The following is a 22,051-nucleotide window of genomic DNA, read 5'->3' as shown; positions in this document are numbered from 1 at the left end:
CTCTGATTTTGGTGGCAGCCTCAGTGATTGAGATCACCCGGATGAGCCTGAACTTCATATGAACCCCAGATGTCCACATGTCCGAGAGAGCATAGGGGGGCTGATGTTAACAGCTCTGCTAAATGACAGAAAAGTGGTCCGTGGAAGTGGGGGCAGTGGAGAAGAATTGATTTTCATCCAGTCTCTCTGACTCGGTCTCGGCTGAATGATTGCAAAAGGTGGGATCCATAAACCAACGAGGGAGATACAAAGGGCAAAATGGTATATAGAGAGATGAAGTATGGAGGGCTGGTGGTGGTTGTCAGACAAGCTGGAGCCCGTGACTGTGAGGGTGGGTGTCTGGGGTGGGGTTGGGTGCACAGACGGGGCTGTGAGTGATGTCTCCAGTGTCACAGAACCATCGCTGCTGCAATTGCCAAGGCCTTGCGCTGCTATAACTCTCTGACAAGCTCGCATTTCCTTCTGTATTGAAGAAGCAATTTCTCATTCCCTCGCTCTTTGTACCTCTTTCACTTAAAAAATAGTTTAATTTTTCCCACTCTATTTCTAAATATATATATACAGATATGTTCACATCCTATTATTTTATTGTTATCATGATCATAAACACACTGGTTTGTAGCTCAGATAGTTGTTACATTTATTGCAGTTTGCACTATTTATTTACTTTACTTTAGAGCTGAAAAATAAGGTAGATTGTAGTTAATTTTTTTCACTGTAGTCCACTTATAATGTCAGTATCCGTTTTTGCAGCAAAACAAGCATAATTTAATTCAAAGGGAGTTGTTTTTACATTTTTGCTTCAATAAATGCTTTTTTTCGACTTGATGTAGTTAAAAAGTTACCGTATGTTAATGGTACATCAAGCTTTTATCTCAAAAGAGCAAGTAAAGTTTGATTCTTCATTATATGACCCATTAAGTGGTCCTGCAGTGAGACAAATGAGTCTCTCAATTAATATGAGGTTGCATAAAAGCTGCATGCATAAGAATTAAAAAGTTTAAATGGTGCATAGCTTGTTACATCGCAGGGCACTTCTGTATGATAACTGCCCAAATCTATCTTTCTGTGTCATTTTTCCACCTTCACTTCACCACGTGTTTGGAGTAACCGATCTGGCAGTTCCTACCATCTCTTTCGTTTTGCTCATCAGTGCGAGGAGCGTAATTAGAGTGCACCTGCTCTTCCTGTGCCCTGACCAAGCACTTAGCGATAATGTCAGTTCTCCTTTTGCCTGATGCTCCGTGGCAGAGTTGATCAAAGTAAATGTAGATATCAGATGCTTTAATTTAGCTGATCTGTGAGGCCTGCCCTCAGAGGTCCGAGACACAGCCGCCAACAGCCACTTGCCATTCTGCATTTTGAGGGCATGTCTCTTTGGCTTTATCTTTCTGTTTCTTTCTCTGTTAAGGGAGGCATGCCAGGTTGTGAATTCTTGTGTAACGATGGCCGATGACTAAACCAGCTGCAATAACTGTTCTCAAAAATCAACAACAATGCTTGAAACAATTAACTTGTTTGTTGTTGGAAGGAGTATGATGTATAAAGAATGAAATGCTGGCTTGAGGTGAATAGCATGACATTTGACATTCCAGCCTGGGAAGACACTTTGCTCTCTCTCTCACCTGATCTTACCTCAATGTGGTATTAACCCTTTACAGGTCATGACCTTTAAGTCAGGCATATCGATTGCAGGATTAGCGGCTAATTTAACGCTCCTTAAACTTCAACAGTATTCTTTTCAATGTAAAATTTAGGTCATGTGAGGGGTCAAGGGAGAGTGATTTATTATGCCAAAGGAAGCAAAACAAAAATATTCTACTACTATACTACCGTTCAAAAGTTTAGGGTCACTTTTGTTTTTTGTTTTTGGAGGGAAAATACTGCTTTTATTCATCATGGACTATTAAATAGATCAAAACTGGTGTACAGACATTTATATTGTTAAAAAAGATTTGTATCTCAAATAATGCGGTTTCTACAAAAATATGAAGCAGCTCAGCTGTTTTGAATATTAATAATTAGAAGTGTTTCTTAAGCACCAAATCATCATATTAGAATAATTTCTGAAGGATCATGTGACACTAAAGACTGGACTAATGGCTGAGGAAATTTCTGCTTTTTTATCATGGGAAGAAAATGTAATTTAAAATAGGAAACGTTTTAAATTGTGGTAATATTTGGTAAATTGTAAATGTGGTAAATGTTTATACTGTATGTAAATACATACATATACATATGTAACCGTGTCAAAAGAGTTTGGCTTTGGCAGATTGTGGTTCCTGAAAACAACGTACAGTTTCCTTAAAGAAAAATGATTAAATGAAAATAAATAATTTTCTTACTGGGGTAGAATCCAAATATACCTGCCACTGGTAAACATTAACTGCATTCACTTACGGGAGCGACAGAGTCATTGTTTGCACAGAAACTCATCAGAAAATGTCAACGCTGTTAAACCAGGCATCAAAAGGAAGGGAAACATCAGTGTATGAGAGAACTGTCACGCTCCACTGTTGTTACGAGTGAATGGACTGCAAAATGAGGCTTCTCCTTAAACCGTCAGTTCAACTACAATACGTTTACAAAGAGCAGACAGTCATAAGCCCCATTACTCTTTCTTTGCATCAATATCCCACTCGCTTAGCATTTTCTCCTATGTGTACGTAGCTGCAAAAGCATTCGAGTATAATCACAGAGTTGACACAGATGGAGGCAATTATGCCGCTGTTAAAATATTTCCTGGAAAAAGGTGGTGTTTGAATCTCCAAACAGTGGGTTGTAATCACAAGCTAACTGAAGTCCATGTTACACAAAGAAGTGCGCGGTGGCATCATTCTTATGGAGTGGGATGACAGCCATGCAGAGAGAGGCAATGAGGCACACCCTGGCAAATTACAGTAGCTTCTCTGCTGTAATTGGTATCAGCTAGCAAATATAGATATAATCACATGTCTCATGTAATCTCTTGTTAAAGTTTTGGGATGGGGAAGATTTTTTTTTTATGTTTTTGATATAAATTTTTCATGCTCACCAAGGCTAAGCATTTATTCAATCAAAAATACAGTAAAAACAGTAATATTCTGAAATAATATTACAATTTAGAATTCATATATTTTAGAAGTCATTTATTCCTGTAAGTCAAAGCTGAATTTTCAGATCCTTCAGAAATCATTCTAATATGATAATTTGATGCTTAAGACTATATTGCTTCCTAATTTTTTGGAGGAAACTGATATTTTTTAATGATTTGTGACGATATGGCATTTATTCAGTATCAAGTTTTATGTCCTCAAAAAAGGGAAAAAAATGCTGTGCAAAGTGTCTAAATCTGTCAAGCAGAATATATTTGATGTGTAATATACAACTTTTACTCAGAATGAAGATTGTCATTTTGTAGTGTCACATATGGTTTTGCCAGACCACGTTTTGTACGCTCTGTGTAGTTTGTTAGGTGGGAGTAATAGGTTTTATAGAGGTGTTAGATGTTACAGTGAGTGTTTGTAAGACAGATATGGTGCTCTTGCCCTCCAGACCTTTCAAACACTCCCACAGGGGCAGTTCATGTTCTCCTGGAGTACAACATCATGTCCAGGTCATTAATCTAGTCGTGGACAAACACACACACGTATGTCTACACTGAGGTAAGCCATTCCGTTTAGAATTGAGAATGGGCTTCCGTTCAGTTCAAAAGTTACAATTTGAAATGATTTGGCCACACCCCACAGTAAGTTAATGTGGAATGACAGGAAGAAATTCCTAGAAAACAGTGAAACAACTGGCTTTTTGATATATTTGCAAAAACAGTTACATGATTAATTTGGACTAATTATGCTTTTAAGTTTTTACCCTTATAGACATTTTCTTAAATAGTTAGACACAATTGTCTGAAGTAATTACTCTGAAGTGATTAGAAAATGCTGTCTCAGCAATTAACACAGCCATCTAAACTATTTAATTCATCCATACAGATTTCAATTAGCTATGAACACCACATTGTTCATAGTTGTTACAAAAATGTGGTATTTTAATTAATTGATTATATGTTGATTGGTTCCATTTAGAAAGTATGGGGGGTATTAGTCTCAGCCTCAGACGTCATGCCCAAGGACCGTTAGCTAAACATCTGATGCATACGGGACACAAAAGTGAAAACACTACAGGAGTTTCAAAGTCGTCATTGAATTGGTTGAATTTTACAGGATTTCCGCGAGACGTGTGTTGCATTCTTTAACTTTCTGCCTGGAAACAAAGATACCATAGCGCCAAACCCCCTCACGAAAGAAGAAAGCCGCCCTGTTTACAACTGTTACGACGAGCTCTTATCAGTATCAACTAAACGCTGGATTTTTTTAAAGTATGTGAAATATTGAAAGTTTGCGCAATAGAATCTTTAAAATATGTCCGAGATTTTTACACACCGGTCTGTTATTGTGGCAACATTTCCATGCCTCGAAATGTGATGATGAACGAAACGAACTGTGATTGGTTGTTTGACATGTCGGTCAAATGGCCTCATTTAGTAAAAGACTTCTCAAGAGAGGGAAATGAGTGTATATTCAGAGCGTCTCTACGCAGGGTTCACTATGATAGCTCCCTTGACAAAATTTGTTCTTTTGGGAATGCTGAAGTGCACTTCCCAGGGCACTATCTGGCAACTGGAGCTTTGCCTTGGTGTGTGAGAAATCTTGGCGTGTTTACCTGCAAAGAGAGAGAGAGAGACATAAAAGGACAACAGCAGCTGCGACTGGAGCCTGCAGCACGATGAGCCGCATGACTGTTGTGGTGTTGAGGAAGCGGTTGCCAGGTATGTTGACAGGGCATGAAGAATCTCTCTGCCACAGATCACCATGACTGGGTGAAAGTGATAGTTCAGACAGGTGTGTGTGTGTGTGTCAGAATCATACTGTACCAAAACAATGAGTAAAACATCTCAGCCTTATTAATACCTTGCATGCACCCATAGGTGCAGTGATGGCATTTCTCTCTCTCTCTCTCTCACACACACGCACACACACACACACACGTTTAATGCCAACAGGCTATATCGATCATTCTAAAGAGGATTTTGCTCAGTTCATCGAGCCAGGGACCTGTGTCTCTATTGAGTCTCCAAGCATGAAAGAGACATTTTGAGCCTCCACAGCAGATTGTGAATGATCCAGAAAAGCTTCTCAATTCAGTAAATGTGTGGAAAAAATTATTCCGCCTCAGCCAGATAGAGCCTGAAAACTCAACATCTCCGTTATGGAGGCAAACCGTCAGTACAGGAGCTTTAACTTAATAGAAATAAGGAGTTGTTTTAGCAGCTGGTAAAATACGCTCATATGCCGAGCACTGACAGACAGAATTTACAGTCTTAAGCATGCTGGAAAGATTAACTTGAAATTGGAGGTTTCGTGATTGTGGTGAATGCAGATGTCATGCTTTGCAATTGCGGTTGGCTAGACTTACAGCAACCGGGTCACTTTCTGAATTTATAAACCATGCTGGAAATGTCAAATATTTTTTAATATTTTCATTTGAGAGTTCTGGCCATTCAACCCTAAATTGATGATGTCAGTTTACCAGCAAACCTCTTGTTACAGTAGAGCCCCCTTCAGCCACATCTGTGGTATTGCAATGCAGGACACACTTCGTTCTGTACTAACACAGCTGAACCAGCTCTCATCTGCATCCTCATTAGTGTTTGTCATCAACGGTTACTGCTAATAGGGAAAGCTATGTTGAAAAGCTATGCACTAATTGAGTACAATTAATTGCGGCTGACTAGATGGCGTCTGCAGAATGTGGAAAAGGTGAGCAAGCGACAATAGGCAACAGTGTTTTAGCAGCAGACCGTTTCTCTTAACATTGGGCTCCGCTGGGGTGGCTCATATCCTGAGCTTGCCCCCCAGCTCAACACCCCTCATTATTTCAAACAGTCCTTTCTATTTAGTCTCATGTTAATCATCGTCAGACATTGTGGACTGTAGCGTGCACAATTATGTTGAAATGAGAAATCCTGAACTGGTGCCAGGCAGCCTTTCATGTTATTGAAGTGCTATAGGCCATGAACAGCTCTCTCTTACTGAAAATTATAAAAGAGTTAATTAAGAACACGTGCAGACGTATGGAAACCTGCTGGCTGCAGACTGATCTGAGAACTTGACTTAAGTGTAAGCTAAGAAGTCATAAATGTCTTCACTACTATCTTTCTGTAAACACTATACTTGTAAACAGACGTGTTTAAAAAGTTTGAAAATTTTGATGGGGAAGCTGTTATGCATGGCTTCCTTGCAGACAAGACCAGATTACTTAGTTTAATTATCTTTAGGATCAGTTTTGCTGGTTGACCAAGGTAGGATAGTTCACCCAGCAACAAAAATTGTCTCAACAATGTACTCAACCTCATGTTTTTCCAAAAACAAAATTGTGTTTTTTTTGTTCCCATACAATGAATGTGTTTGATCTAATGTTATTTTTACCCCATTGACTTTCAGTGTATGGATAAAGTATAATCTGTTGTGTTCTGCAGAAGACAAAGTCATACAGGTTTGAAACAGCTTAAGAAAATGATGAGAGAATAAAAATCCCACAAATTAAACTTCTGTCATCATGTTTTTCTAAACCAGTGTAACTTCTTTCTTCTATACAACAAAAAATAGGAATTTTAGGTTGCAGTTTTATTCCATATATTGGAAGTGAATGAGGACTAGTGTTTCAAAACCTCCTAAATGACAAGAAAAGTTACATAACAGTAGTTTGTGTTACTATTTAGCTATAATCCTGATAAGTCTTCTAAAGTCATATTTCTGAAGTCATGTTGGTCAAAGGAACCAACAAAAAATTGTATTTGCATAAAATGGGATGTAGTGAATGAAGTAAACTATGTAAAATTCATGAATACATTATTCTTCGGTCAGACCTTATCAACTGAAATGAATTGGTTAAAATCTCACTGAAAAACAAACTAAATATCGCTGTTTCTCCCCATAGGGATGCCACCATACCAAACTCTAAAACATATGCTGGTGACCAGAACTGCTGGTCTTTTCAGCATGCTTAACACAAAGCAATGGCAACAGTGAGGCTTGAGTACAGCAAAAGATGGCTGACGTCTCGAGAACCAGAAAGAGAGAGAGGATTGGCAGACAGAGAATAGCCTGCAGTGTTTCTGCAGAGAAGAGAAAGTGTGTGTGTGTGTATGTGTGTGTGTGTGAGAGATAGAGAACAAGAGTGAAGGCAAGAAAATATAAGAAAGAGAAAAGATAATGAGTAAAGTCAGTGCCATAGGCCACTGCTTCACACACACACATGCACACACTCGCATGTATGGCCTCGTGCTAATATAACACACTACACAAACTAACACACACACAGCAGCATCTAACATAGTGCAGAAACCTACTGCATGAATAAGTGTTTGTTACATAAGCACAGCTGATAAGAGTCGTTTTTCAACACACTAAACTGTCTCACCCTCGGTCGGGTAATTAATAAACCTCGGGAAGGTTACTTATTTGCTAGAAGAAAATCCATATTACACCTCAGGTTTTTAATGACACGATCTCAACAAGAAACCGAACACTGCTAGCATTTCATTAGCCGCCTCTCTGCTTACAGGTTGAAAAGAGAGACCGAGAGCAATAGAGTGATACAGGGAATAAAAGAATAAGGGTACATCCCCGGAGACAGACAGCCAGCAGAAGATGAAAGGACGTGACAGAGAGAGAGAGAGAGACAGAGAGATGAGCAGGAGAAGATGTGAACAGAAATGGAGAGAGATAAGCAACAAACATCAAACTGCTAGTGAATCGACCCGGGGGGAGAAAAGAGGCAAAAGCAAGGCAGTTAGTCCCTGGGCTCTGAGTCTTTTAGCACTTGGCCTATTGCCTTCCGATGTCTAACTCTAACTAGACTGCTCCACCGTCATTGTTCGGTTGTAATTGGAGCTTCCAGCTGAAGACGTGCTCGCTGCGCCTCAGCCCGACAGTCCGGCTGCCTTCCATTAAGCTTTAATAAGTGGGTTTCTGTCACCCCGTCGGGAATGAGGAAAAGAAAGAAACCATGCCTGGGACACTCTATCGCTCTCTGTCCACTCTCGTCTGTGTGTTTTGTTTCCCGTCACGACAAAGCTGGGTGACTACAAAGGCAACATCTATAATGGCCCTGATCTATTCATTGAATGCATGCACCAACTTTTTACTGTAAAAAAGGATGGACACATTGCAGGCGAGAGGGGAGAAAGAATGAGAGGTGGCCCTCCAGACAGGCGGGCGTTTTAATGCGTCTCTTCTATCTGAGGCACCATCAGGGCTGTGCTCTGGAAAGTATATTGTATATACTCGAGTATATACAAAGAGCATTTGATGTGTGTTTTGTTGCTGCTTGCAAACAAAATGGTATTTTTGGAGAGGACAGCTCTCAGCGAGTTCTTCATGACCTCAGGTGCACTTTCAAAAGATAAGTTTACGATAAGGTTCATTTTGATCGCTTTTACTTCTTGCAGTATCATTTAGATATTAAAAGTACCTATTTTTCAGGTCATCATTCATTACTAAAAAGACTATTCCAAGTTAAATACAAGTTAAGTCTTAGCGACAGCATCTGTGGTTGAAACCAAATAGCAAAACTAGATGTATTTTGTAGTTGAAATATTGAATCTTAAATATTGAATCATTTCTAAATACTATTCTATGTACATATACTAAAGCATTTTTAGCATTTAAAATTGTATAAATATATTATGAACTAACATGGAAAATTAAACTTTGAAACATTCAAAACAGTGAACAATAGTGTTTTTTATTACAATTTAGTACTATTATATATAATTTTATATGTATACAGTATGTGCTATACAGTATGTTGCCATAAATATGTGTATTTAAAAAAATCTACATTAATAAATGCTTTTAATTGTTGGTTCCTGATACCTATGCATAAATGTTTATGGCTTATTGTACCTTATTGTAATGTGTTGCTGGCACATTTGAATTTCCAGTTTGTTAGTTTGGTAGAAAAATTCACGAAGTGTATCGCACTGAGAAGGGAAGTCTTTAAGCAATCAACCATCACTTCGTCTTCCACCCTGTTACTTCATGCCACTGAAAGTAAACACCACAGTGCATGAACATAAACAACCTAGAAAATAGCATCATCTTGCATCCCGCCCATCTACCACATCCCCTCAGGACCCCGGGTTCCTGATACATGATGGGGCCCTTGTGAATGCCAAGTGGGTTGCGACAGCATAAACAAGTCACTGTTTTAGTCAGTGGTTCGTGAAGTTAACTGTCCCATGCCAATGCTGTTTATCCAACTTCTAACAGCAGTGCAGCCACAAGCCACCCGCAGCAGCCGAAATGTTAATCATAGAGATGACAAAAACAAAAACTGATAGTCTACCACCCTTTAGACAGCAGTTAGCATACTGGGAAAAGTTACACACACCTGGAATCCGTCTGAGTTAGAATAAACATAATGCCCCCCACACTGCAAACAAAATAGACAGAGAGTGGTACCAGGACAGAGTCTGAGATAAACACACAGTGAGGGAGGGTAGAGAGAGAAAGAAAGAGAAAAGGACTGAGGAAGAACCAGACACTGATTCAGCATCCACATGAATGCATTGATTGATTTGAGGTATTGTTTCGGTAATGTAGTCTGTCCCTTCAAAATGAAGTAAACTGAGAAGTAAACATGTATATAGTCAGAAAAATTGATAGGCTCTAGGTCATAACATTGACTGACATTGTGCTGTAAAGTTTCTTTCCCTGGTGCCCAAGTACAGCTAATATATCTTTTAATTCAGCAAAGTCTCGCAGACAAACACCCACACTGAGGAAGCTATTACGAGCTAATTGTCCCAGCAAATGTTTTTATTGATTGTGCCTTCCCTCTTCTCATTTTATTTGAGTTCTTAAGCAAACAGCTATAAGTGCTAATTAAGGCTGTTGATTTTCACCAGTGTTAAATGGTAACCATTTGTTTTTATTGTGATAAATTTGCCAGTTAAAATAATTTGTTTCAAAAAATTTAATCTACTAAGCCATTTCATTATTTTGGTTCTTACTGTTGTGACTGTAAGAATTAGCTAGCTAGCTGATATATTAGCTAATAGATAGATAGATAGATAGATAGATAGATAGATAGATAGATAGATAGATAGATTGGTGCTCTTCTGAGAACACACGTCTTCTGTCATTTCAGTGAATGGTATCCATTATTCTCATCCGTCTGTTCTGTCTTTTAAAAATCACACACCGAGGGCACTTTGTCATTGGCGAATACAACAAAAGTTTTGATATTTACAGTACCGCCAGTTCCTATATGCAGAGTATGCAGTTTGCGTAGGGCACCAACTCCCAGGGGGGAACCATCCCAGTTGCTTCAAACAAAAAGAAATAAAAAAGGTGAAAAGAAATAACGCTCCATTCCCCCATCCGCACTCGCGACCGCTAGCACCTCATGTTTGCAGCTGAATGCAAATGATCATAATTGTCAACATTGTTAAAATACATAATGTAGTCTAATACAAAATAAACAAATTAATGTACATTACATGTTATTAAAAATACCTGCAAGGGGAGCCAAAGGCCATGTAATTGCTGCTGCTACCCTTCGAGGACAATCTAATCCTTGTTCAGGCTATTCAGTCAAACATTTATTTCAAATATTCACTTTATCTTCCATTTTTGGCCAGCTTTTTGATATAGATGACACAGCCTCTATAATTTATTCAACTAAAAACATGTGGACATCACAACCCTTAAAAAAATAAACCATGGTTTTATCATAGTAAAACTGCTTAATTTTCTTTTGCATTATTTCTGAATGCTTGAGACTATAAAATCAATTATACTATAAAAAGACAACTGTATTAATAAAGTCATGTCCATAGGCAACTGTTAAGAGTTACCAATGTAATTTTTAAAAAATATTTGTATCTATTGACTTTTTTATTTAAGTTCTGTTTTTACCCATAGGTTTGTATTTTTTATAATATTTGAGGAAGGGGGGCACAACAAAACAATCCTGCTTAGGGCACCCATTTTGCCAGCAGCCCTGGATATTTGTCAGAATTATTAAGTTCTAGAAGTTTCTCAAAGTTAATGTTCCAAAACACGTAATGGATGATACATGCTTTCAGTCAGGAAGACAGTTGTTACAGCTGCTAAAATCAACATTTACTTTAGGTAGTAATGAGTGCAATTAGTCTGCTATTTTCCTTCACTCATGCATTCTTCAACCTCATAGAAAAATAAAGTGACTTAAAAAAAAAAGAACAATTCAAGGTAATTTAATTTTGTAACTCTTCGTCAGTTAGAAAAGTGTTCTTTATGCTCACTGTTATTCTTTTTTATTTATGTGTCTAGGTCTTCTGCAGGAGAGTTTCATTGAGGAACCAGATGGCTTGGTGTCCGTGAACTTACTGGTGGTGTCAGCGGTTTCAGCGTTTGCCACCGGGGCGGCGCTGTCAGGTCTGATGGTGTGTTGGATAATGAGCCTCAAGCACCGGCAGCACTCCAGAGCCAGTGGATCTGTCATGGGGAGTCGTCGCAAGAGTGACAAGGAGCAGGGCATGCTGGGACACTGCCGTAGTGGTTCCGTGATCAGCGTGACACGTATCAGTGGCAGCGAACGACCCCGCTCACAGGTTGAGAATATGTTCACCAACGGCTGGCCAAAATCTGGAGACCTCGACCCAGGACTTCCCACTCCGGAACAGACACCTCTGCAGCAGAAACGTCCCACTCCTAATGTCCATCTCACAGACTGCGACTGGGACCAGAGCCATACTTTCCTCACACAGACAGGGACACCCTGCCAGGTGAACTCAGCGGTCATTTACTTGAGCTCCAAGTACCTGCAAGGTGGGCGGCAAGAGGGATCAGGTGATGTTCCTCCTCATTCGGAGCGTCAACGGTACCTCATCCTCTCCCATCCACCGAATCAGCGGGAACAGGGTGGATGTCCGTCCGCCCCACCTACTCGCAACTCTGCTGGTGAATACAACTATCCAGCAACACCTCAGGACTCACCTGACCGCAGAAGGGTGGTTTCGGCTCCTACCACGCAGTCAGATTATGATGACCATCTGCGATGGTCCCGTGACGGACTCAATTTCAATAGCAACGCAACTCCTTCTAGCCACCACCCGTATCCGATACAGCCGCGCACGAATGCAGCGTTAGTACGACCAAGTCATCACACTCAGCGGGGGCTCAGTGAGATACAGGACTACAGCCACCTGCTGGTGAAAAGTGCAAGTGCGCGCAACCCAAATGGCCAATGAGTGGTCCAGACCCATTCACATTCCATTACCCTCAAGACTCAGACTCCTTCTGTAATCCTGCCCATCCTGTCCTTTCTCACTGCCATCCAGTGTGTTTAAAGTCCCCCACCAGTGGCTGAGCTCTAGGACTTCTGAGAGTGAGAGAACGAGAGTGTTAATGGTTGACGGTGTTAAAGCCGCTGTCCTCTACTGCCTGCCGGGTGACACCACTTAGCACGTTAGCGGCTTCTATCACACCCTGTCTAATGAAGCGGAAGGATCACTTAGGAAAACGGATGCGTTGGGTGATGGGAGGTGACATACATAATCATAATCCTGCAAACGGCTACGTTGACTGTTTAGCATAGCGAAGCAGTTGCAGTTCGCCTCTCTTTGTAATCTCACACCCTGTGCACTATCCAGTGGAAGTGATGTGTTTCATTTTCACCTCTCTTGCTTTACGTTTGCACCTGGATGCTGCTTTTGTGCATCCTGGGCCTTTGCAGACAAGCTCAAACTTCCTTGTGTCTGTTTGTATGTGAGCCATGCAAAACGGGGATTAAAATGTGCTTGTCGGCTAGGCTTGATATGAAAGCAAAATGGCCAACAAACACTGGAGATTCTTAAGTGATCTGATGTCAAATGACTGACTATCGTTCCCTTTCTTATACTATTATGTGTCAGGAAGCAATCAAGATAACTGCCATGTAACTTTAAAGATCTGTGTGCTGGAATATCAGATTTAACTGGGTCATGTAAAAGAGCATTCACCAAAAATCATGGAGGAATAAGTCCATGCTTTCTGGACGGAGCAGGGAAGCACTGTGGAAATATGTTGTTGGGTGTACCCATTTATTTTGTGGTGTATTTTATAAACCAAGAAGTTTAGTGTGTGTTTTTTTAATCCCCTACACATGCTAGCATAAGAGCAGAGCATTTGCAACACTTTCTCTTTCTTACGCTCAGCCTGGCTTCATTTTCTCTGCAGTCCATTGACTCTAATGTGAGCTTGGTTGTCTGGTTCGAGTTGGGCTGCTAGGGAGCTGCATTCAGAGTGTCTCACTGACACTGGGTGCCTTTGTGCGTCCCAGCCAGAGAAGACCATCCCATCAACAAAAATCCGTAAAGAGTCAGGGCCTAGCCATCAGCCCAGCCCAGGAGAATGTCAATGAGGAACCAGACAGATCGGATCCCACTGGTTCCCCCCTCACTGCCACCCTCCACAAACCTCACAGAACCAGACGAATACAATGTTACATTTAGATGGAGACCAAAAAAAATAGACCCACTGGGCACTGTGCCCGCTTCAGCCATTGTTCAGATTCCTCGGGTTCTCTTTTGATTGCTGTTTGTTTCTTTCAGAGTTGTAAACCCCACGGGAGGCAAGAAAAAGAAATAGTGTACTAATCAATTCATTCACCTCTCAGTGAACGACGTTATCGCTGCTTTTTCCCGTGAGGAACCCGTAATTTACCATGCATTACCTAATTGTGTGCACTAGAGGGCAGTAACGCATGTTGAGAGATTTTTTTTTTTTTTTTTTTTTTTACTTTAGCCCTGAGTGGACCCTTTTCACAAGTGTGACATGCGAGTGTGACATTTCTGGAGTAATTAACATTGTAAAAATGTTTCAAATTTAATTAAATTTTTTCAGTTTCAATTTCAGTTTTGCAGTCATATATTAAAATTATTTTACAATTTTGTATCAAATAAATGCAGCCATGGTCAGCATAAGAGACATTAAAAAAAATCTTACTTTCCCCCGAAATGTTAAACAGTAGAGTATAACACTATACTTTGTTATATTTCCCTGTCATTTAATTACAAGAGAAATAATAAAAACTGCTGCAGTGAGTGATGGTAAATTTGACATCTTTCTCTCTCCTACCTGCCATAATCAATCCTAGTTTTTCTTTTACTACTTCTTTTGGAAAGTCATGGAAATACAATATTGGAGATCTTTTTTTTTTCTTTTCCTTTTTTTTCTTTTTGTGTGTACTATTGAAACAAATAGTAATGCAAAAATAACATTTGCTATGGTCTCACATTTATTTCACTATAAGTCTACCCTGTTATTGTTTATATTCTAAACTGGTCCTATAATCACCAATACTACAACAGTAAGTGTATGTTTGTTATAAAAACAGAAAGTTTTTCAAATGAAAAATCTGCTTTAGTGATAATAGAGCATTTCGCAGGGTATGAGTGTGTTCTTTTGAATGTGGATGGATGAAACCCATTGAAGCTAAACATTAAAGCAATTATTGAAGAGTTTAATTTATAGGTCTTAAGTGCCAATGCATGACTGAGTTCAAAACTTGGTGCCTAATTATTTTTACACAATCAACATTATTGTCACAGTTTTTTTAATTGTTGCCCAGCTCATCTGTTCATATTGGAACTGTTCTACCCCCACACAGACTGAGGCCCACTATGTGCTGAAAAAAGGTCTGCCCACCCATGCATGCGCTCGCCCTGCTTCCCTCTCACTGGCTTTTCACTCTGTTGCACCATTAGGCAAAACATGCGTGATTACGCTAAGTCTGTCTTGGCCTGATAAAGCCTAGAGATGATCGTGAGAGACGTGCAGAAACACAGGCACCCACTTGCTTACTCACAGCCAGATTTTACAAAGCAATCGCCTGAGATGTGGGCAGCAAAACTCAAGAAGCAAGTCATCTTCCCAACCGCATCCCATATAAGTAACATTCCCCAGAATAAAACAAAAACAAGCAGAAAACGCAGATAATACCTATTGTGAAACCCTGTACGAAATCTCCAAGCACTGCCGGGGTTAATTCGCACAAGAATTTGAGGTAGTGAAGTGGAGTTAATTTGCTGCGGAGCTCTATAAAATGTGTTCCCGGGAAAAGAAAATAAACGAGGGTTGTTTCACTGTTTTCCTGTCGTAATTCTCTCAAGCAAGAAATGGAATCGGCCATAAAAACTCTGCTAGGGTTTTGTTTGGACAGAATATATCTAGCTATGTTTTTAGAAGGCTCCCTTCTCTCAATTTTCCAATTAAAATCCTGTCTGTAAACAGTGAGGACAGTGTGCTTGAGGCTTTCTCATTGTCTGGGCCGGTTTTCTTTCTCTGCTTTGTCTTTTAAAACCCTGAAGTTATTATTATTATTAGTTTTTTTTTTTACGTCCCCTTGCCACAAACTGCTACAGCTAATGGGCCACCTGACAAAATGTGCAAACACAAAGGAAGAAATGGTTTGTTTAGCTTTCGGTACGCAAAACCAGACATCTGACAAGCACAAACTAGGTTTTTTTTTTTGTATATTTGTAGAGAATATATTAGCCAGTACAGATATCTTCATTTTTACATTTGTTTGTTTTGTGGTAATGTTTTCGGTTGGTTTATTGAGTTCATGCAAGTGATTTGATTTGCTCTCTGGAGTGTGAATTTTTTCAGCGACAATGATTATTCTGCAACTGTGACCTGAATTTCAGTGTTTGATCCTGGTTTCTGAACTGTGCAAAGACTTCTTTTCTAAAAGAAATTGGATTGGAGTTGTTTCTCCTGGAAGAAAGAGAAGAAAAAAAACAATTTTGCAAAAGAGCCAAGTCTTCTGTTAACTGTGATGGACTTCTGATTTGTTTTGCACCTGAGGCTGTTCGTGTTACTGGGTCCATTGTCATTAAATGACAAGTCGTGTCCCTTCAGTGTACATAATTTCAATGCTTAAATGTAATTTAAGTGAACTACCTGCATGAACACAGCCTCGGTCTGGAGTCCACAGAGGTAATGTGTACTTCAACACGACATGCTACTGTGTGCCCTAATATTGTCCACCAATCAGACAGTCACATGCATGCTTTCCAAATCAACAGCACAAATGCACATAAAGAGACACACACAATCACACAAACGCACAAGATCACATGGATAGTGGGGTCCAAAATGTCTTATTTTGCTGCCTTTTTTTTTTTTTTGCATCATATCAGTATCAAAATGTCTTTGTATACAGTTTGTCCCACTTTTGCTCAAACAGCAGCACTCACCTGATGATCATGTCCTTCACCATGAACTGAAATGATCCAGAGAGCATCTTGTGTTTCAGTGGAAGATAGAACATCTGACCGTCTCTACAGAGTCACATGGAAAATGACCCAGAAACAGTACTAAATCTTAAATATTTCCTATTTGTTTTGTGCCTTTTTTTTATATTTTTATTAATTGGTCCAAAGTTTAAAACTTGTTTATCTTCAGTCCCACTAAGTTTTCTGACTTTTGGATCCCACTGTACTTAAACACGTGTACACACACATTTTTGCATTTGGAAACTCATTGTCCTCCGTTCTGACTGTCATTGAGCATGGAGACTGTGCTCTGTTATCATTTCCTGTTTTAATAAACCACCAACAACCTAACTGCTGTTTGTCTTTCTGGTGCTTTGTGTTATTTTTATTTTTATTTTTTTTTTATTATTGCTAAGGGATGAAGGTCTACTTGGATCTTACTAAAGGGGTTGTAGACATAAGACAAAGGAGAAACCCTGTTCTAAAAGACAAAGATCAATATCTCAGAAAAGAGTAATGTTGGGTTTGTTTCCACTTTTATTGTAGAAATTATACATTGTACTTTTTAAGTGGTACATTGTTCAGTTCTTCCTGTCCTTCTGCTTTTGGGGCGGTCCTGCTGTTTTAGGCAGAATATAAACCATGAATGTGATGTATCTCAAGAGTACTGGTACAGAGAGCTTTATTCATTTCTATACAAAAGCCAATACATGTTCTGAGATCAGTACTCTTTATAATTAGTGGTTCTTTATAGCAGCATGCGCTCTTTTTGGTTATTAAACCGCAGGATCATTTGTGGTCTACTGATAACAGGTATGACTGTAGACATGCACTTGAAAAAATGCCAAACAAATCTTGCAATGAATCTGAGCCACAACTTCTACTTTTTATAATATTTTCCAACCCTGAAGCTCTATGAATATTTATTTCTTCCAGTTTATTGCCAGACACATTCATGTTCCCTCATCGGGATTTAACATAAAGTGGAATTTTAACAAGCTCACCTGGAACCTCAATGAAAAATAAAATAAAACGTTTTGTTGATGTTGTTTAGAGGAAATGTGTTTGGAGTTAAACCACTGCTCATGTATCAACACAAGCTTGCTACAGATCATGGTCATCCAAGCTACTAAAATAGCCTGATTAATATTGCATGTATAATCTCAACAGATGATTTACATTTACTGAGACAATTCCTCTATGCAACTTATTTTCTTGGAAACAGAAGTTCTGCTGGTACAACAGATGTCCACGCGGTGGCAGTGTTCTCCATCTCATGGATATAATAGCCTTACGGTTTGAGACAACATTATCGATCTGGATTCAAAATCTAACTGAAAACTGAAACAAAGCGAGAGTTTTAGAACTGGAAACAAACAACCATTCTGGAATATTTAAGATTTGTAACTCATTAATCAAGTAATACATTTGTGACACTGATCATGTGACCCATGACCATTTAATATGCTTTGCCAACACAACTTTAATTAAACTATATGGCTTATATGGCTATATGTAATACAATAAGTAGGATACATTTGTATATATATTTAATAGCTAATGGTCAAAAATGTATATATATGGGCATGTTCTGGATTTCCTGACAGAGACTGTGTTGCTATAACAACAGTCTGCTGACATTCAGTTCAGGCACATGTTGATTTGTAAGGTGAGCGTGATTTCACCAAGTACAACATGTTCCTGGATCATCATCCTTGTTGATCCTGGAACAACATTCCAATCAACCAATCAGAATTGAGATCTAATGTTTCAGGAAAGATCTGTTTTAGGCTTGCAATCAGGGTTAGGTGCTTCTACTTAATCAACTATCATTTCCCACTGATTTTAGGAATAAATGATCGGTAGGGATTGGGCTAAATCTATATTTTTGGACAACAGTGTTGATCCAGGAACATGTCTTACTTGGCAAATTCACGGCGACCTGATTTGTAAACAGGAGAGCTCGTTACTTCCTATAGATCGAGTTAGACAGTAGTAGAGAACAACGCTGTGTTCATAATTTCAAGAAACACAGCCCCCGAGAGTAATTCAAAGCCATCTGAGTGCAATAATCTGTAATCAAACAAAACTGAATAAGTGTTGTGCACAAATATAATTGGAAATCCCTCAAAATGATTTGATTTTTGTGTCATTAAATGTATGGAAATTCACTCAGTTTCCAGATGCGATCTTTAGTGTTGATTTTAAATGTTATATTTTTTACAATACTATACATAGTAGTCTATGTATTTAGATTTATTCAGATACAGCAGACATTTTCTAAAACACTCAATGACACACAGGCTTTGTCAAATAATCACACGTAAGACTGCAGAATGCTCATTTTTTTCGGTATTGAACATACTGGATAGTTGAAGGAAGTGTTTTGTAATGGATACAGAGGTCAAGGTCAGTCTAGAACAGAGAAAAGCCTGGATTGTGATCGGATATTTACACATACCAACTTCACATAAAACATGGAGCTCATTAGTTTGACAGTGTATCTCTTTGTCCAAAACATGTATTTGATATTCTCAAGCATAATCATTTAAACAAGCTTTCAGTGTGTCAGTCGCCAGTGACATGACTGACAGGAGGTCACCGAAAACCATTCAGACCAGCTTTTTAAAAAAAAAGACTGTAGTCTCTTTATCCAGCTCAAGTCAGTTTGTTTATTCAGTTCAAATCAATAACTGTGTGAAGTTAATGAATGATCAAACTAATTTGATTAAGCTATAAAGCAGCTCTACAAAAGAAAATGGTATCAGCAACCAGCTCAAATATTATATTATATTATATTATATTATATTATATTATATTATATTATATTATATTATATTATATTATATTACCTTTTATTCATTTTATTGTTTAATTTAAATCAAGCTCCTTAACTGTGTATTTTTATAAAGAGAATGAAATCCATTACTCCCTAAGCTCTTATAAACTCTATTAAACAATAATAAGACAGAGAGATTGACTTTATTTAATCAGTGAACCTCTGGTGAATTGTAATTGTCTCAATTTCACTTAATTTAACACTAATCAGTTAAATTCTCACCAATTATGTCACCAGCTTGAAATATTTCAGCACATTACTACTAAATACCTTCAAAACAAAAACGAAACTTTTGCTTTCTATGTTTAAGGTATCTGATGTATAATCTATGGTACTATGAAATGTCAAAGCTAATGAATTATTGAGACACAGCAGAAACAAGAGCCAAAAGGTTCACTCTCAGATGCTATTAAGGTGATAATTGGGGTCACTCTATCCTTCTTTTATTGGAGAGATGAGGTTCTGTCAGATCTGGGCCTTCCAGGATTTGCTGTTCTGGTAGTAATTACATGAGACATCAGAGCACCAGAATCAGGTTCACGCCGATGTGTGAATACATGACCACAATGTATCAGCTGTAATTTGTGACTGAGATGCATTGTTAGGCTTTTTGTAGTTCATCAAGTAGAGCATTGCACAACCAACATCAGGGTCAAGGGATTAATTCCCAGGGAACACAGGATAAAATATATACTTTGCCTGCAAGTTCTTTTGTAAACAAATGTCTGATAAATTAATAAAAAGGTGTATGTATTGGCAGAGTAAGATTTCTCTAGTAGCATAATTAAAGTCATTACACAGAGTGAAGAAAATATTCCAAAACATATTAATCATTTCAGAAAACTCTACTCCCAGATTTGAAATGAAAATGAACCCAGTGCCCTCAAGCAAATTATTATGATCTCATAAGAAAGCAAGAACATGGACACAAAAGCCTTTGTTTGGAAATAAATATGATAGTGAAAAAGTGTTACACTATTAACATATTGTTTGCATCGGTGATCTTGTTTACGGCATTATGTTACATGCAAAACAAGGTGTGTCATCTGCTCACGTAAAACCTGAAGGAAGTTGAGAGGTTCATTGTCTGTTCTGCCGTCCTCTCAATCTTGGCTGACCCAGAAACCTGAGTGCCTCATTGCTGATATTGACTAGATCAGCAGCACAAGTGGGCATCATGACACTTATTGGAAGTTAACCTCATCCTCTTTTATTGCTAAAGAGATAATTTACCCCAAAATTCATCAATTTAGCACTGAAAATGTCATCACAATTTGTTCCATGCAAAAGGGTGCAACAAAAGAGTGCAACAGTCTTATTAACTTACTAATATAAGTTAATAAGCCTGTGGTCAACGTGCCCTTTTTAGAATCTTCTGAAGGTATACAATAAATGAAAAGTTATGAGCCAAGTAGCCAAGTAGTGAAGTTCAACTACGAATTAATTTCAAAGACTGACTGATTCAAAGAATCGGTCTAATTCAGTTCTTGAGTTCAACTCACTGACTCAAAGACTTGAACAATTTAAAGTTTGGTTAAAGTTTCTCACACAAATATACTGAATGGCTTCAAAAGACTGAGAAGTGTGTGAATCCTATGGACCTTTGTGAGACACTTATGGTGCTTGCGTTTGTCTGTTTTGAAGCATGAAAGATTTAATGATCCATTCATTGTGATCACATGGATAAACAACGACTTCAGAATTTCTCTGTTTGTGTTCAACGGAAGAAAAAGTCATACACGTTTAGCATAACATGGGTAAATAACTTTTTTTGTTTGTTTTTAAGTACTCCTTTTACATAAGCAAGGGATTTATGCTTAACCTTACAACGTCTGGCTGGAATACTCTACATATATTTGCTCAGATTTTTGCCCTGATTTCTAGTCTGAAGACATCGGAGGAGGATATAGAACATGTTTGATGTTTTGAGCTTATATTAGAAAATTGTTTTCATTTGTCATGAACCTCCTGGCTATGTTCATATTCCTCACATTCCTATGTGAGTTTGTGTTAAACGTCTGGTAGCGTGCGATCCTCGTTTAGTTTATGAAGCCCAGTTTTTCCTCTGTAACCGTTTACAAAGTCAGGAAGAGTATGATAGTGAATTAACTTGTCCATCTATACCATCAGATCTGAATAATCTGTCTTCTGTCACAAAATTGTTAACAGTCAGTGTATTTCTGATCACAAGTCCTGATCACGAGACAGCCTGTATTCACAAGATTACATACAGAGCTTGCTTTATCTCTGCTGCCCTCATTTTAAAAGTCTCCAGGTTTAGGCACACATGCCTAAACGCCTCCTGTGGAAATGGAAAATTTATGAGAGCTTTCTCTTTCTTGAATCAAACGCATTTTTCAAGTCAAAGATCATACACATGAGAATATGAATAGTGTGTTGTTTACCAGGGATTTTTTATGTAACCTTAAAACAATCCTGAAGAGTAATACTTGTTTAGTAGCAAATCATACTCATGTCCTCCCAAAGCCATGATTTTTTTGTCTTTTGTGTAACACGAAAGGAAAAGTTTAGCAGATTGTTAACAAAGGAAGACAGTAAACTGGAGTTTGAATGACATGACAGATGTAAACTCACACTGTAGGAAAACTAGGCTGTGTACTTTGTTTACAGCATGATGGATTTCACATTTGCATTACATGTTACCAATCCCTCTGCAGACAAACATTGCCTTGTCATTTCAATGTGGCTGATTCTTCCCCTATATGGCAGTGGATCCCTATAAACTTGTGTTTATAAAGCCTATAGATGATCTGCACCTAATTAAATCTCACTGTGCTGATTATTTTTAGTCCTAAGGGAAATTACTGATGCACAGATGGGATTTGCTCCCAGGAAATTACATATTGCTCCACAATTTAATTTGTGGTTGCTTAAGAACACATGGCTGTGTTTCAAACTGTTTT

The 22,051-nt window shown here is 38.5% G+C and overlaps 1 protein-coding gene across 1 annotated transcript in view; it reads left to right on the top strand.

Annotated features, from left to right (window-relative positions):
- The window catches only part of LOC113069890 (semaphorin-6B-like), a 111,490-nt gene extending 94,851 nt beyond the window's left edge, over nucleotides 1-16,639 (top strand). The window contains exon 17 of the mRNA XM_026242995.1: nucleotides 11,361-16,639. Within this exon, the coding sequence (XP_026098780.1) occupies nucleotides 11,361-12,280 (920 nt within the window). The 3' untranslated portion in view covers nucleotides 12,281-16,639. The remainder of the gene's footprint in view (nucleotides 1-11,360) is intronic.
- The last annotated feature ends 5,412 nt before the right edge of the window (nucleotides 16,640-22,051 follow it).

The sequence above is a fragment of the Carassius auratus genome, unplaced genomic scaffold (assembly GCF_003368295.1).
Source record: "Carassius auratus strain Wakin unplaced genomic scaffold, ASM336829v1 scaf_tig00002576, whole genome shotgun sequence".
In the NCBI taxonomy this organism is placed as follows: domain Eukaryota; kingdom Metazoa; phylum Chordata; class Actinopteri; order Cypriniformes; family Cyprinidae; genus Carassius; species Carassius auratus.
This window is presented reverse-complemented; position numbering and strand designations above follow the sequence as displayed.